An 18,241-nucleotide genomic window follows, 5' to 3' on the forward strand; every position below is an offset into this window, starting at 1 on the left:
ATATTTTTTTCAAGAATGTTTATAAAAGGAATAAACGTTGTTAAAAAACAAGTTTACATATCTTAGCGCATCTGAATTTATTTCTCAATTGAATTTTTTGGTGATACAGAAAATGCGTTGTGTTTTTTTTTTTATCGTAACAGTTATAGAGAATAAAGTTACGTGCGTGTGTGTTGGTGATTGAATATTGTCTCATAAGATTTTTTTAATATCGGGATCGATGTGCTTCTTGCGAGGGGTGTCCTTTTTTCCGCGCGGTGTCCTTCAGCATGGGATCTCTCTCTCTCTCTCTCTCTCTCTCTCTCTCTCTCTCTCTCTCTCTCTCTCTCTCTCTCTCTATATATATATATATATATATATATATTTCTTCTAATCTTAAAAGAGCTTTATATTTTCTATAAATTGAATTCGATTATTTTATATAAAAAGAATAAATTGTATGGATTTAAACAAATATTATTTTCCTACAGATTATGTTATAAACCGTTCCTAGATTCTGTCTAGACCCCCTTTTTATACACAATTACTAGATCTGCGCTGAAATTAGCATGAAATATCAATAACATACGTTATCCCTTTGGAATAGTTACATACTAGTTGCTTGAAAGAAAAAAAATTAAATACTTTCTCAAATTTTTAAGTCTGAAAACGATTGAGGTTATTCAAATAACATGTAAATTTAAGATTTTTTGAAAATTGAATTAGACGCAGGCGACGCCATTAAGTTTACAGTGTGTAACGTTAAGGTTATTTTTGGAGCGCCTCACTAAAATGCTTATGAAATTCCGAAAAAGTTAAATATTTTCAAATTAAAATATATTTGCATCCAGAAAGAGTCTGACTATCAAAATTTTCAAAAAAGTCAATTTGGAAAAAATTGACCTTAAGTGCCCTTTTCTCATGACGGCAGTTGATTAATAATATCAATTAGTCAATCAGCAGAGAAGTATTCCTTCTGAGTGACATGATATTTTTTTTTCTTATTTACTATTTATCTCGGTAATGAAGAGAACAAAAAAAAAAATACAGTAAGTATAATTCTAGTTTTTTGGAAACTAACTTCCGATTTCCATCGGCATCAAAAGTTTTTTGGTCTTGTCTATATGTTCAAATTTAAACATAGGGTTTTTCCCAGTAAATTTTAAAAAATTAATTTCCACGTATATTTTTGTTACATAGATATTTTACAACAAAATGGAATTCGTCATCAGTTTCATATATTTACAATTCACTCAATCTGTTTTCTCTTAGAATATTTTTATTGAATCCATTTTCTATAGCTAAACTATATGAAAACAGTCTTGTATTGCTAATTTGATTTTTTTAAATAAATTTATGGAATAGGATTTATGTATTCTTCTGCTTATATGAAAGCTCACTGCAGCTTGTTTTTGCTAATTTTGTAAAAGTCAAATGAAACACTTTCAAAGAGATGAATAATGTTATTTACTAAATTGACGGTATAAATGTAAACAATTTAACAAACAAGAAGGAGATCCGATTCACAAGCTTTGATTAGCAGTTACGTAAAATATGATAATGTATGATCCCCCGAAACTGACTAGAAAAAAGTATCTGTAAGTCAAGGCAATGAAAACATCATATGAAAAAGTAAGCAAAAAGATGGCACATCAAAACAAAATAGGCCGGATTTGTCAAATAATATTTGAAAATTTGACCTTAAGGGCCCTTTTCTCATGACGGCAGTCAATTAATGATATTTATTAGTCACTCAGCAGAGAAGTATTCCTTCTGAGTCACATGGTATTTATTTTCTTATTTTCTATTTATCTAGGTAATGAAGAGAACAAAAAAGATTTTGGTAAGTATAATTGTAGTTTTTTGGAAACTAACCAAATTTAAACATAGGGTTTTTTCCAGTATATTTTTAAAAATTGATATACACGTAGATTTTTGTTACATGGATATTTTAAAACAAAATGGAATTCGTCATCAGTTTCACATATTTACAATTCACTCAATCGGTTTTCGCTAAGAATATTTTTATTGAATCTATTTTCTATAGCTTAACTATATGAAACAAGTCTTGTATTGTTAATTTTTTTTTATAAATGTATGGAATAGGATTTGTCAAATAATATTTGAAAATTTGACCTTAAGGGCCCGTTTCTCATGAAGGCAGTCAATTAATAATATTAATTAGTCACTCAGCAGAGAAGTATTCCTTCTGAGTCACATGGTAATTTTTTTTATTTTCTATTTTTCTAGGTAATGAAGAGAACAAAAAAGATTACGGTAAGTATAATTGTAGTTTTTTGGAAACTAACTTCCGATTTCCATCGGCAGCAAAAGTTTTTTTTGACTTGTCTTTATGTCCAAATTTAAGCATAGGGTTTTCCCAGTAAATGTAAAAAAATAATTTACACGTAGATTTTTGTTACATGTATGTTTTAAAACAAATTGGAATTCGTCATCAGTTTCATATATTTCCAATTCACTCAATAGGTTTTCGCTAAGAATATTTTTATTGAATCCATTTTCTATAGTTAAACTATATGAAAACAGTCTTGTTTTGCTAATTTGATTTTTTTAAATAAATTTATGGAATAGGATTTATGTTTTCTTCTGCTTATATGAATGCTCACCGCAGCTTGTTTTTGCTCATTTTGTATAAGTCAAATGAAACACTTTCAAAAAGATGAATAATGTCATTTATTAAATTGACGGTATAAATGTAAACAATTTAACAAACAAGAAGGGGATCAGATTCACAAGCATTGATTAGCAGTTACGTAAAATATGGTATTTTTTTTCTCTTATTTTCTATTTATCTAGGTAATGAAGAGAACAAAAAAGATTACGGTAAGTATAATTGTAGTTTTTTGGAAACTAACCAAATTTAAACATAGGGTTTTTTCCAGTATATTTTTAAAAATTGATATACACGTAGATTTTTGTTACATGGATATTTTAAAACAAAATGGAATTCGTCATCAGTTTCACATATTTACAATTCACTCAATCGGTTTTCGCTAAGAATATTTTTATTGAATCTATTTTCTATAGCTTAACTATATGAAACAAGTCTTGTATTGTTAATTTTTTTTTATATAAATGTATGGAATAGGATTTGTCAAATAATATTTGAAAATGTGACCTTAAGGGCCCGTTTCTCATGACGGCAGTCAATTAATAATATTTATTAGTCACTCAGCAGAGAAGTATTCCTTCTGAGTCACATGGTATTTTTTTTCTTATTTTCTATTTATCTAGGTAATGAAGAGAACAAAAAAGATTACGGTAAGTATAATTGTAGTTTTTTGGAAACTAACTTCCGATTTCCATCGGCATCAAAAGTTTTTTTGGACTTGTCTATATGTCCAAATTTAAACATAGGGTTTTATCCAGTAAATTTAAAAAAATTAATTTACATGTTGATTTTTGTTACATAGATATTTTAAAACAAAATGGAATTCGTCATCAGTTTCACATATTTACAATTCACTCAATCGGTTTTCGCTAAGAATATTTTTAGTGAATCAATTTTCTATAACTAAACTTTATGAAAACAGTCTTGTATTGCTAATTTGATTTTTTTTATTTATAAATGTATGGAATAGGATTTGTCGAATAATATTTGAAAATTTGACCTTAAGAGCCCGTTTCTCATGACGGCAGTCAATTAATGATATTAATTAGTCACTCAGCAGAGAAGTATTCCTTCTGAGTCACATGGTATTTATTTTCTTATTTTCTATTTATCTAGGTAATGAAGAGAACAAAAAAGATTACGGTAAGTATAATTGTAGTTTTTTGGAAACTAACCAAATTTAAACATAGGGTTTTTTCCAGTATATTTTTAAAAATTGATATACACGTAGATTTTTGTTACATGGATATTTTAAAACAAAATGGAATTCGTCATCAGTTTCACATATTTACAATTCACTCAATCGGTTTTCGCTAAGAATATTTTTATTGAATCTATTTTCTATAGCTTAACTATATGAAACAAGTCTTGTATTGTTAATTTTTTTTTTTTTTATAAATGTATGGAATAGGATTTGTCAAATAATATTTGAAAATTTGACCTTAAGGTCCCGTTTCTCATGACGGCAGTCAATTAATAATATTAATTAGTCACTCAGCAGAGAAGTATTCCTTCTGAGTCACATGGTATTTTTTTTTTCTTATGTTCTATTTTTCTAGGTAATGAAGAGAACAAAAAAGATTACGGTAAGTATAATTGTAGTTTTTTGGAAACTAACTTCCGATTTCCATCGGCAGCAAAAGTTTTTTTTGACTTGTCTTTATGTCCAAATTTAAACATAGGGTTTTCCCAGTAAATGTAAAAAAATAATTTACACGTAGATTTTTGTTACATGTATGTTTTAAAACAAATTGGAATTCGTCATCAGTTTCATATATTTCCAATTCACTCAATAGGTTTTCGCTAAGAATATTTTTATTGAATCCATTTTCTATAGTTAAACTATATGAAAACAGTCTTGTTTTGCTAATTTGATTTTTTTAAATAAATTTATGGAATAGGATTTATGTTTTCTTCTGCTTATATGAATGCTCACCGCAGCTTGTTTTTGCTCATTTTGTATAAGTCAAATGAAACACTTTCAAAAAGATGAATAATGTCATTTATTAAATTGACCGTATAAATGTAAACAATTTAACAAACAAGAAGGGAATCAGATTCACAAGCATTGATTAGCAGTTACGTAAAATATGGTATTTTTTTTCTCTTATTTTCTATTTATCTAGGTAATGAAGAGAAGAAAAAGAATTACAGTAAGTATAATTCTAGTTTTTTTGGAAACTAACTTCCGATTTCCATCGGCATCAAAAGTTTTTTTTGGACTTGTCTATGTGTCCAAATTTAAACATAGGATTTTTCCCAGTAAATGTAAAAAAAAATTAATTTACACGTAGATCTTTGTTACATGGATATTTTTAAACAAAATGGAATTCGTCATCAGTTTCACATGTTTCCAATTCACTCAATCGGTTTTCGCTAAGAATATTTTTATTGAATCCATTTTCGAATTCTCTTCGCGATCCACTTCAGTCGGCATATCGTCCCAGGCACTTCACGGAAATGGCCCTCATCAAGGTCCACAACGATATTGTGACAGCCCTAGACCAACAATCTTCAGCAGTCCTTTGCCTTCTGGATTTATCCGCTGCCTTTGAAGTTATTGACCATAATATATTGTTCGAACGCCTAACTGTTTCTTATGGTTTCCGTGATGGAGCTCTTGAGTGGATCAAGTCTTACCTCAAGAACAGAAAACAATGTGTCACAGTTTAGACAGCTGCCTTTTGGTGTTCCCCAAGGATCTGTACTCTGACCGAAATTGTGTTGCCTCTTCTCCAAACCCATTGGAATCATATGCCACCGACATGGAATGATATATCACTGCTATGCAGATAATACACAAATCTACATGATCATAAGACCAATAGAAAATTGGAACAATTACTTCTCTCGACTTGAAGCCTGTCTTAGTGAAATTGGTTCATGGATGACATCAAACCTACTCAAACTTAACCAAGAAAAGACCGAGCTAATAATTTTCATTTTCAAAGCAACACCAGAAGTATCTGCCAACATTACAACTAGAAGTTGGTGATAATATCATTGAAAGCATGCCATGTGTAAAAAATCTAGGTGCATTTTTCGATCAACACCTTACTATGGAAAAACAGGTATCCTCGGTCGTCAAGTCATGCTATTTTCAAATAAGCAATATTGGACGAATACGGCGCTTTCTTACAAAAGAAGCCTGCAAAACCATGGTCAATGCCGTTATCACTGCCAGGCTGGACTATGGGAACTGCCTTCTATATGGAGTGTCAAAGGCCTTACTAGACCGGATTCAAAAAGTCCAGAACACGGCAGCTCGCTTAGTTACAAGTTCATCGAAACGGGAGCATATTACACCTATCCTAGCTGATCTTCATTGGCTACCTGTTTTTTTCGTCCACAATATAATACCTTGACATATGTCTACCAATCCTTACACGCGTTAGCTCCATCGTATATCAAAGATCTTATAATGGAATACAAGCCTACCAGATCACTGCGATCTGAGTCAACATCACGGTTAGTTGTTCCTAAGATCAGGACGAAGACATATGGTGAACGTCGACTTGGTTGGGCAGCAGCATTTTTGTGGAACGACCTTCCTAATGATATAAAGCAGGCCCAGTTCCTGGATATTTTCAAAAGACAATTAAAGACGCATTTTTATAGAATAGCTTTATAAATTTCAGGTGCTCAATTTTTAGCAGCAGATCATAAATCACAAATGATGTTCTTTAATTGAATTTTATTGATGGTTTACTTGTATTTTGTTATGTAATTTGTAGTATTTTAATGTTATAATTTCGAACACATATATGAGTATGGGTTAATATTTTATATAAGTTTTCATAGCTTTTAAATTATGTTTACTTGCGTTTTATTGTACAGCGCTTTAGCGTTAAATTATGAATTTTTAGCGCTTTATAAATTCATATATTATTATTATTATTATTATTATTATTATAGCTAAACTATTTGAAAACAGTCTTGTATTGCTAATTTGATTTTTTTTTTGGATAAATTTATGGAATAGGATTTATGTTTTCTTCTGCTTATATGAATGCTCACCGCAGCTTGTTTTTGCTAATTTTGTATAAGTCAAATGAAACACTTTCAAAGAGATGAATAATGTCATTTATTAAATTGACGGTATAAATGTAAACAATTTAACAAACAAGAAGGGGATCAGATTCACAAGCTTTGATAAGCAGTTACGTAAAATATGGTATTTTTTTTCTCTTATTTTCTATTTATCTAGGTAATGAAGAGAACAAAAAAAATCACGGTAAGTATAATTGTATTTTTTGGAAAATAACTTCCGATTTTCATCGGCATCATAAGTTTTTTTTGGAGTTGTCTTTATGTCCAAATTTAAACATAGGGTTTTTTCCAGTGAATTTTTAAAAATTGATTTACACGTAGGTTTTTGTTACATAGATATTTTTAAACAAAATGGAATTCGTCATCAGTTTCACATATTTACAATCACTCAATCGGTTTTCGCTAAGAATATTTTTATTGAATCTTTTTTCTTTAGCTAAACTATATGAAAACAGTCTTGTATTGCTAATTCGATTTTTTTTTTATAAATGTATGGAATAGGATTTGTCAAATAATATTTGAAAATTTGACCTTAAGGGCCCTTTACTCATGACGATAGTCAGTTAATAATATTAATTAGTCACTCAGCAGAGAAGTATTCCTTCTGAGTCACATGTATCTTTTTTCTTATGTTCTATTTTTCTAGGTAATGAAGAGAACAAAAAAAATTACGGTGAGTATAATTGTAGGTTTTTTGGACACTAACTTCCGATTTCCATCGGCATCAAAAGTTTTTATTGGACTTGTATAATTGTCCAAATTTAAACATAGGGTTTTTTCCAGTAAATGTTTAATAAATTGATTTACACGTAGTTTTTTGTTACATAGATATTTCAAAACAAAATGGAATTCGTCATCAGTTTCACATATTTACAATTCACTCAATCGGTTTTCGCTAAGAATATTTTTATTGAATCTTTTTTCTTTAGCTAAACTATATGAAAACAGTCTTGTATTGCTAATTTGATTTCTTTTTTATAAATGTATGGAATAGGATTTGTCAAATAATATTTGAAAATTTGACCTTAAGGGCCCTTTACTCATGACGATAGTCAATTAATAATATTAATTAGTCACTCAGCAGAGAAGTATTCCTTCTGAGTCACATGGTATTTTTTTTCTTATTTTCTATTTATCTAGGTAATGAAGAGAACAAACAAAATCACGGTAAGTATAATTGTAGTTTTTTTTGGAAAATAACATCCGATTTCCATCGGCATCAAAAGTTTTTTTTTTGGACTTGTCGATATGTCCAAATTCAAACATAGGGTTTTTCCAGTAAATTTTTAAAAATTGATTTACACGTAGTTTTTTGTTACATGGATATTTTTAAACAAAATGGAATTCGTCATCAGTTTCACAAATTTACAACGCAGCATTGTTAAGGCTTGAATAAGTGAGCTAGGCTTAATTTATACGGGAAAAGTTTACTGTGATGTCACACAAAAATATGACGTTAATGAATTTCTCATTATACCTGAAATGAAATAGTTTGCAACTTTTTTAACTTTATTAGCATGATAAACAACAATGAAACTTATCAATGCATTTAAAAAAAACTTGCTAATTAAATCCCATGTAGCTGGTTTTAGACCAAGCACTGATCGCGATGAACTTGTAAAAATGACGTCATCTGGTAAAAATGACGTATTTCATGTTCTGTGAGAGGCAGATTGAGGAATTTTTTAACAATGAAAAATGCGTTTATTATTACATGGAAAATTATTGATCAGGTTTTAAATAGTCGATTAATACCAATGTATATCCTTTGTTTAGTGCGATTATTCATTAACTATGAAGAGAATGTATTTAATTAATTATGTTGTGTTTTAATGTGCAGTTTACGCATATTTCACAATGAGATACCTCATAAAATCGTACTTTCGCAAGGGCATACACTTAATAGATCCAACCATTTTTCAAATAAAGATAAAGGATATTTTTCTCAACCTGAAAAGTGCTGCTGCTTTCTTTAAATCGAGGGCGTGATTTTATAAGTAAACAAAATATTTGGTGAAAGTCAAACATATTTCTACATTGGCTTATTTGCCTGAAAATTAAACTATTAAAACGCGAATTCTATTCAAAGCTGTAGTACTTTTCAGAAAGTACAAAGTATGCAAAAGCAATTAATAGCTTAATTTTTTAATTTCAACTAGGACATGCCCTTGCGATATTGAAATTTGTTCATGACCTACATTCAGTACACTAACTGTGCAGTCATCACGTGACTGTCCATCGATGGGACCAATCTTCATACTGTACAGAGTGTGTTATACTATGCCATTTCCATAAGTATTTGAGTTCTGTGATAATAAAACAGCTTAATTTAAAAAAATTCAGTTTTAAAAAGGTCCCCCTTTTTGCACGTCTATTTTCCGTTGATTTCTCATAGTAGGCCTTAACAGTGCTGCGAATTCACTCAATCGGTTTTCGCTAAGAATATTTTTATTGAATCTTTTTTCTTTAGTTTAACTATATGAAAACAGTCTTGTATTGCCTTATATTGTCTTATAAATGTATGGAATAGGATTTGTCAAACAAGACTTCCAATTTCCATCGGCATCAAAAGTTTTTTTTTTTGGACTTGTCTATATGTCCAAATTTAAACATAGGGTTTTTCCCAGTAAATTTTTAAAGATTAAATTACACGTAGATTTTTGTTACATGGATATTTTAAAACAAAATGGAATTCGTCATTAGTTTCACATATTAACAATTCACTCAATCGGTTTTCGCTATTCGAATATTTTTATTGAATCCATTTTCTATAGCTAAACTATATGAAAACAGTCTTGTATTGCTAATTTGATTTTTTTTTATAAATGTATGGAATAGGATTTGTCAAATAATATTTCAGTGTAAAGTGGTCAATAATGTTCTTATATAACATACATCTGGATGAACTGTTGATATCTGCAAGGAGGTAAAAATATGTAAATGGATGTCAATAATTCTAGATCTTTGATTTTATAATCAAGAATTGGCTGTTACAACTAATTCTTTCTTTATTAGTCCACAAGTATCCCAGTCCCTGGATATTTTCAAAAGACAATCAAAGACGCATTTTTATAGAATAGCTTTATAAATTTCAGGTGCTCAATTTTTAGCAGCAGATCATAAATCACAAATGATGTTCTTTTATTGAGTTTTATTGATGGTTTACTTGTATTTTGTTATGTAATTTGTAGTATTTTAATGTTATAATTTCGAACACATATATGAGTATGGGTTAATATTTTATATAAGTTTTCATAGCTTTTAAATTATTTTTACTTGCGTTTTATTGTACAGCGCTTTAGAGTTAAATTATGAATTTTTAGCGCTTTATAAATTCATATATTATTATTATTATTATTATTATTATTATTATTATCATTATTATTATAGCTAAACTATTTGAAAACAGTCTTGTATTGCTAATTTGATTTTTTTTTTTTGATAAATTTATGGAATAGGATTTATGTTTTCTTCTGCTTATATGAATGCTCACCGCAGCTTGTTTTTGCTAATTTTATATAAGTCAAATGAAACACTTTCAAAGAGATGAATAATGTCATTTATTAAATTGACGGTATAAATGTAAACAATTTAACAAACAAGAAGGGGATCAAATTCACAAGCTTTGATTAGCAGTTACGTAAAATATGGTATTTTTTTCTCTTATTTTCTATTTATCTAGGTAATGAAGAGAACAAAAAAAATCACGGTAAGTATAATTGTATTTTTTGGAAAATAACTTCCGATTTTCATCGGCATCATAAGTTTTTTTGGAGTTGTCTTTATGTCCAAATTTCAACATAGGGTTTTTTTCCAGTAAATTTTTAAAAATTGATTTACACGTAGATTTTTGTTACATGGATATTTTTAAACAAAATGGAATTCGTCATCAGTTTCACATATTTACAATTCACTCAATCGGTTTTCGCTAAGAATATTTTTAGTGAATCTTTTTTCTTTAGCGAAACTATATGAAAACAGTCTTGTATTGCTAATTCGATTTTTTTTTTTATAAATGTATGGAATAGGATTTGTCAAATAATATTTGAAAATTTGACCTTAAGGGCCCTTTACTCATGACGATAGTCAAATAATAATATTAATTAGTCACTCAGCAGAGAAGTATTCCTTCTGAGTCACATGGTATTTATTTTCTTATTTTCTATTTATCTAGGTAATGAAGAGAACAAAAAAAATTACGGTAACTATAATTGTAGTTTTTTGGAAACTAACTTCCGATTTCCATCGGCATCAAAAGATTTTATTGGACTTGTATATTTGTCCAAATTTAAACATAGGGTTTTTTGCAGTAAATTTTTAAAAAATTGATTTACACGTAGTTTTTTGTTACATAGATATTTCAAAACAAAATGGAATTCGTCATCAGTTTCACATATTTACAATTCACTCAATCGGTTTTTGCTAAGAATATTTTTATTGAATCTTTTTTCTTTAGCTAAACTATATGAAAACAGTCTTGTATTGCTAATTTGATTTTTTTTTTAATAAATGTATGGAATAGGATTTGTCAAATAATATTTGAAAATTTGACCTTAAGGGCCCTTTACTCATGACGACAGTCAATTAATAATATTAATTAGTCACTCAGCAGAGAAGTATTCCTTCTGAGTCACATGGTATTTTTTTTCTTATTTTCTATTTATCTAGGTAATGAAGAGAACAAACAAGATCACGGTAAGTATAATTGTAGTTTTTTAGGAAGATAACATCCGATTTCCATCGGCATCAAAAGTTTTTTTTTTGGACTTGTCGATATGTCCAAATTTAAACATAGGGTTTTCCAGTAAATTTTTAAAAATTGATTTACACGTAGTTTTTTGTTACATGGATATTTTTAAACAAAATGGAATTCGTCATCAGTTTCACAAATTTACAACGCAGTATTGTTAAGGCTTGAATAAGTGGGCTAGGCCTAATTTATACGGGAAAAGTTTACTGTGACGTCACACAAAAATATGACGTTAATGAATTTCTCACTATACCTGAAATGAAATAGTTTGCAACTTTTAACTTTATTAGCATGATAAACAACAATGAAACTTATCAATGCATTTAAAAAAACTTGCTAATTAAATCCCATGTAGCTGGTTTTAGACAAAGCACTGATCGCGATGAACTTGTAAAAATGACGTCATCTGGTAAAAATGACGTATTTCATGTTCTGTGAGAGGCAGATTGAGAAATTTTTTAACAATGAAAAATGCGTTTATTATTACATGGAAAATTATTGATCAGGTTTTAAATAGTCGATTAATACCAATGTATATCCTTTGTTTAGTGCGATTATTCATTAACTATGAAGAGAATGTATTTAATTAATTATGTTGTGTTTTAATGTGCAGTTTACGCATATTTCACAATGAGATACCTCATAAAATCGTACTTTCGCAAGGGCATACACTTAATAGATCCTAACCATTTTTCAAATAAAGATAAAGGATATTTTTCTCAACCTGAAAAGTGCTGCTGCTTTCTTTAAATCGAGGGCGTGATTTTATAAGTACACAAAATATTTGGTGAAAGTCAAACATATTTCTACATTGGCTTATTTACCTGAAATTAAACTATTAAAACGCGAATTCTATTCAAAGCTGTAGCACTTTTCAGAAAGTACAAAGTATGCAAAAGCAATTAATAGCTTAATTTTTTAATTTCAACTAGGACATGCCCTTGCGATATTGAAATTTGTTCATGACCTACATTCAGTACACTAACTGTGCAGTCATCATGTGACTGTCCATTGATGGGACCAATCTTCATACTGTACAGAGTGTGTTATACTATGCCATTTCCATAAGTATTTGAGTTCTGTGATAATAGAACAGCTAAATTAAAATAAATTTAGTTTTAAAAAGGTCCCCCTTTTTGCACGTCTATTTTCCGTTGATTTCTCATAGTAGGCCTTAACAGTGCTGCGAATTCACTCAATCGGTTTTCGCTAAGAATATTTTTATTGAATCTTTTTTCTTTAGTTTAACTATATGAAAACAGTCTTGTATTGCTAATTCGATTTTTTGTCTTATAAATGTATGGAATAGGATTTGTCAAACAATACTTCCAATTTCCATCGGCATCAAAAGTTTTTTTTTTTTGGGACTTGTCTATATGTCCAAATTTAAACATAGGGTTTTTCCCAGTAAATTTTTAAAGATTAAATTACACGTAGATTTTTGTTACATGGATATTTTAAAACAAAATGGAATTCGTCATTAGTTTCACATATTAACAATTCACTCAATCGGTTTTCGCTATTCGAATATTTTTATTGAATCCATTTTCTATAGCTAAACTATATGAAAACAGTCTTGTATTGCTAATTTGATTTTTTATTTTTATAAATGTATGGAATAGGATTTGTCAAATAATATTGCAGTGTAAAGTGGTCAATAATGTTCTTATATAACATACATCTGGATGAACTGTTGATATCTGCAAGGAGGTAAAAATATGTAAATGGATGTCAATAATTCTAGATCTTTGATTTTATAATCAAGAATTGGCTGTTACAACTAATTCTTTCTTGATTAGTCCACAAGTATCCTAACCCAATTTCAAATGATATATCTTTAACATAAGACTCCCAGTTCGTTCTTATTCTTTTGTTGGAAAAACGCGACTTTCAATTTTTATAGTTTTGTATTTGTTTGGGACATTTTTTGTATATAGCGTTAGCTTGCAATACAATAACTCCAAAATATTGTCATTATACTTTTCTTTTGATTTAAGGACAGATGATACAAAAGAAAAAAAAACTTTTGTCACAAATTTTGAAAATAACAACTTAGGCCATGTCTTGTTAAATAAGATAAAAAAAATATACCGCGTTTTCCTAATTTTATTCTTGAATATTAAGCTTCAATTTGTTAAAAATGTTATTGATGAAACTTTTCTAAAAATTTTAAAGATATTTGCTTTTTCCAGAGGCCACATTAATCCAACGATGCATGGCATTCATCAAGACGCATAGTAAGTTGTCCAAAGAAAATTTGCAATTACTGAGACCGAATACCCGATAAGGAAATGGAAAAAAAAGATCAAAGAATTTAAATGCTTTTCAAAGCATATATTTTTTTTTTATAAAATAGATTAATTTAAATCATAAAGAAGATTCAACACTATGATTACACATAGCTTACAAGGGATGATGGAAAGATTATATTTTCATGAGCTTTCATTCATGAATGCTGTTTTTACATTGTAAACTGTCTATGAAGCATTTCTCTAATCAAGTTGTAATCTTAGCAATCATACAAAAAAGTATCGTTTCGAAGCCCACCTCATGGTAGTTAAAGTGCAAATTTGTTTTTTTTTTAAAAGATGACAATAACAAACGGTATGCGGTCGAAAAATCTAAAAGTAGCTCAAATTTCCAAACAAGACACAAAAGGTTACCCTCAGAAAAAATCTTAAGCGGTAAAGAATTGAAAGCATTGACAATCTTATTCAAGCTACATTTATTCCAATGGTTATAAAGTTTTTATGAATGTGGAAAACGATAGAAACCGTATATAGAATTAAACAGCAGAGTAATTTTGAGAAACTTTCTTGACTTTGTTTCTGACATAAGAGCTGAGATCTACACCATGCATGCGCTGAAAGAAATGTCACAATTATTGTTCGATATCTTCTAAATTTGTAATGAAAAGAGAGAAGGTAATGAATAGTATTTAGTCTACAAAAATCGTACGATGTATAAATCTGTGAAGGGGTAAAACAAAAACAGGGACCTTTGAAAATGGTGAATATTTTGGACACCATTGAATGCCTGAAAAAAAATATTTCGATCACGGTAAATGTTATTTGATAAATAGAATCTTTTTTTAATTTCAATTTTAATTTATACTTATTTCTGATAATGATTTCTTTTATTGGCTATTAAAAAAATATTGATATGAATGCTGAATCACTCGTTATCTTTATAATTTTAATTTTTTTAGAAGGATATTTTTTTTAAATTTTTCTTTCCAAAAGACATTGATAAAAACGTCAAGTTATATATTATATTTTAAAATTCAAATTTATTTTAAGAAGTTTCGCTTTTGTTTCAAAGTTTGTCTTATGCAACCAACACATATTTTTCACGTAGTATTATTCATTCATAGACAAGGGTAGATCGTTTATAAAAGATTGAATTCATGTTGTTGAATCAAGTACTGTAAACCAACTTTTATTCGCGTGCGAGGAATTTTCGCAAAGTTCTCGAGAGCCTTGTCATCGCATATATTTTTGCCGTGAATCGGTCGTTAAAGTCTGTGTACATTAATAACAAATCTAAAATCGGCTTGATCGCGAAAATTAAACATCGCGAACTAGTTTCCCCTGGTTAATCGCGAAATAAAGTCGTCGCGAATAAAAGTTACAGTAATTCTTTTTCCTAAAACCTCATTCAATTATTAATACAAATGTACCAGTAAAAGGAAACTGTACAATCATTTTTTTTCCGATACGAATTTCTTAATTTACAATTAAATCTATATCCTAATTTCTGTTCTATTTATTCTGAAATCTTATTCCATTTCATCTATCAACAAACTGTAATTTAGTTTTTACCTATTTTTAAAGCCATGTGCATTATATGTCCTATGAGAAGCTTAATCACGATCAAAATGCATTCACAAAATACAAATTCTGAGGTTTTTAGCTTACCTGAGCTAAAAGCTCAAGTGATCACATTTTGTCTGTAGTCCGTCTGTCCGTCTTTCCTTCCGTCCGTCCGTGTGTAATCTTTTCACATTTTCAACTTCTGCTTAGGTATCACTGGGCCAGCTTTAACCAAACTTGCCAAAATGCATTCTTTGGTGAAGGGAATTCAAATTCAAACCAAGTCCTCTTCCAAGGGGAGATAATTATGAATTAATGAAAAATTAATGGCATAATTTAAAATCGTCTTCTTCGGAACCATTGGACCAGAAAAGATGAAACTCATATGAAAGCATCCTTAGGTAGTATAGATTCAAGTTTGTTCAAATCATGACACTCAGGAATAGGACGGGGATGCAATGGCTGATTACAGTTTTAATATGAATATATAGAAAAAGTCTTTAAAAATCTTTTTCTCCAGAACCATTGGACAAGGAGAGATTAAACTAATATATATAAGAATCCTCATCAAAGATCAGGGTAGTGTAGATTTAATTTTATTCAAATCATTACCCCCCAGGGATAGGGCGTGGTCAAAATGGATGATCAAAGTTTAACATAGAAATATATAGGAAAAATCAGGTCATGGTCCCCGGGATTAGGGTGTGGCCACAATGAGGGATCAAAATTTTGCATTGGAATATATTAAAAAGAAATTGTATAGTCAAATTGACATGTAAGAATCTGAAAGTAGTAAAGATTCAAATTTATTTAAATAATGGTGTTGGAATTTTGGTGGTGGGTGGGCTTAGCGATGAGTCCAAATCTACTTATGAGCCCGCCTGGGGCGAAAGCGCTTTAGATAAAAGTTTGAGTTTATCATTTGACTTAGGAATATATATATATATATATATATATATATATATATATATATATATATATATATATATATATATATATATATATATATATAAAGCACTAAAATGACCAACGACACGAACAATAAAAAAAAATTGTTCGTGTCGTTTGTCATTTTAGTGCTTTATATGAATTTCCATCCGTGACCTTGTATATACTTGGTAGATCCGACATTTAGGATATACAGTGTTGTTGGTTTGTTAGTGCTTTATATATATATATATATATATATATATATATATATATATATATATTTCAAAAAAGGTAAAAAAGAAAACACAAAAATCCTCAGTTAAGCTTTAGCGCTAAAGCTTAACTGAGGATTTTTGTGTTTTCTTTTTTACCTTTTTTGAAATATTGTTATCCGATTACTGAGACATTATTTAAATTTTGGATATATATATATATATATATATATATATATATATATATATATATATATATATATATATATATATATATATATATATATATATATATATAAATCAAAATTAAATCCAAGATAAACAAACAAGTTTACGTTTAATTTTTTACACTAAGCGCTTTCGCCGTTACGGCTCTTCAGAGTGTAACAATGATAATAAAAACAATACAACTTCGTTGTTATGACGTCGTTATTATGACGTCACAAAGGCAGCGTTATACATTGGCACAGGTAAATGTTAAAAAGCGCCAAATGTGTAGTGTTAAATACATGTACATTGTAATAAAATGGACCATTTCTTTAGAGCTAAAATGTTCAATTTACATTTAATTTAGGCTGAAATAATTTAACAAAATAATCTTCCTTGGCCCTCCATAATTGTTCATTATCTTCTCTGATTTTATAAAATGGAAATATCAAAAAGTTTCCATTCGCACATGAATCAAAATGTTCACTGCAAGGTGTATTCCTGACGGAGGGGTCTCGTATTTGTTGTTTATGGACTCTTACACGGTCAGCTAGTTTGTTACCGGTCTGTCCAATATAGTTTTCCCCGCATGAAGTACAAATCATACAGTATATTAAATTTCTAGTTTTGCATGACATATTCGCATTGACGGTAAACGTTTTACCACATTTAAATGTAAACTTTTCTCCGGTTTTTAAATAAGGGCAGGTTCCTCACAGGGGATCCATACATTTGGTTACAGTGCGTTTTTCCTCATCCGATGAGAATCTGGCTCTTGTTAGGAGTTTCTTTAGCTTTGGAGGTTGGCGTCGGCTATAGATGATGCTCTTCGGATCAATTAATTCCTTTAAATTTTGGGATTGCTGTAAAAAAGGAAAACACTGTTTTACGGAGTTATATATATTAAGGTTCCGTGGGTTATGGGTAACGACCAGCGGGATTTCCTTATTGTTTTCCTGGCGACCTCGTCTAGTAGAACGGAGATCTGCTGTCGGTATTGACTTGGCCTTTTCAATTGCTATATCTATTAAGTCGTTAGGATATTTTTGTCTGAGCAAAAATGTTTTTAATTCCTGTAGACGGCCATTTCTCCTGGTTTCATCTATGACAATGGTACAAACACGTCTTGTCATATTAAAAGGTATGTTACGTTTAACGTGTGACGGGTGGCAAGAATTAAATAGGAGATATTGGTGGGAATCCGTTTTCTTGTAGTATAAATCTGTTATGATTTTGCGACCATCCTTAATTATAAAAATATCTAAAAAGGGTAGTTCGAACCTGCTCTTTTCCAAGGTAAATTTAATAGAAGGATGTAGATTGTTAAGAATGGTATGGTATTCTTGTAAATCCTCAGTAGATTTTGTCCAAAAAATGAAACAATCATCTAAGTATCGTTTCCAATTAAATCGTATGTATTGCGCAAAAGGATTTCCAAATCGTCTCTCTGTTTCGTTGAACAGGTTTTCTTCTAAAAAACTGAGAACTAGGGTGGCATAGGTTGGGGCAACTTTCGTGCCCATCGTTGTTCCCTTAATTTGTAGAAAATTTCTCCCGTCAAAAACAAAATGATTATTCTCTAATACAATTTTTATTCCTTCTAGAATAAAGTCTTTAGAAAATCTTTCATGAATTTGATTGTGGTATTTGTCAATCCAAAAAGCGATTG

The 18,241-nt window shown here is 29.5% G+C and overlaps 1 protein-coding gene across 1 annotated transcript in view; it reads left to right on the top strand.

Moving 5' to 3' along the window:
• Window positions 1-1,795: 1,795 nt before the first annotated feature.
• Window positions 1,796-18,241, top strand: part of LOC134260922 (uncharacterized) — a gene marked incomplete at its 5' end in the record, with an annotated part of 37,762 nt that continues 21,316 nt past the window's right edge. The window contains 8 exons of the mRNA XM_062743450.1: window positions 1,796-1,822; window positions 2,230-2,256; window positions 2,797-2,823; window positions 3,235-3,261; window positions 3,728-3,754; window positions 4,171-4,197; window positions 11,330-11,356; window positions 13,604-13,648. Coding sequence (XP_062599434.1) covers window positions 1,796-1,822; window positions 2,230-2,256; window positions 2,797-2,823; window positions 3,235-3,261; window positions 3,728-3,754; window positions 4,171-4,197; window positions 11,330-11,356; window positions 13,604-13,648 — 234 coding nt within the window. The remainder of the gene's footprint in view (window positions 1,823-2,229; window positions 2,257-2,796; window positions 2,824-3,234; window positions 3,262-3,727; window positions 3,755-4,170; window positions 4,198-11,329; window positions 11,357-13,603; window positions 13,649-18,241) is intronic.

The sequence above is a fragment of the Saccostrea cucullata genome, unplaced genomic scaffold (genome assembly GCF_032062105.1).
Source record: "Saccostrea cucullata isolate Sc308-1 unplaced genomic scaffold, CSIRO_AGI_Scuc_v1 ctg1345, whole genome shotgun sequence".
Lineage (NCBI taxonomy): Eukaryota > Metazoa > Mollusca > Bivalvia > Ostreida > Ostreidae > Saccostrea > Saccostrea cuccullata.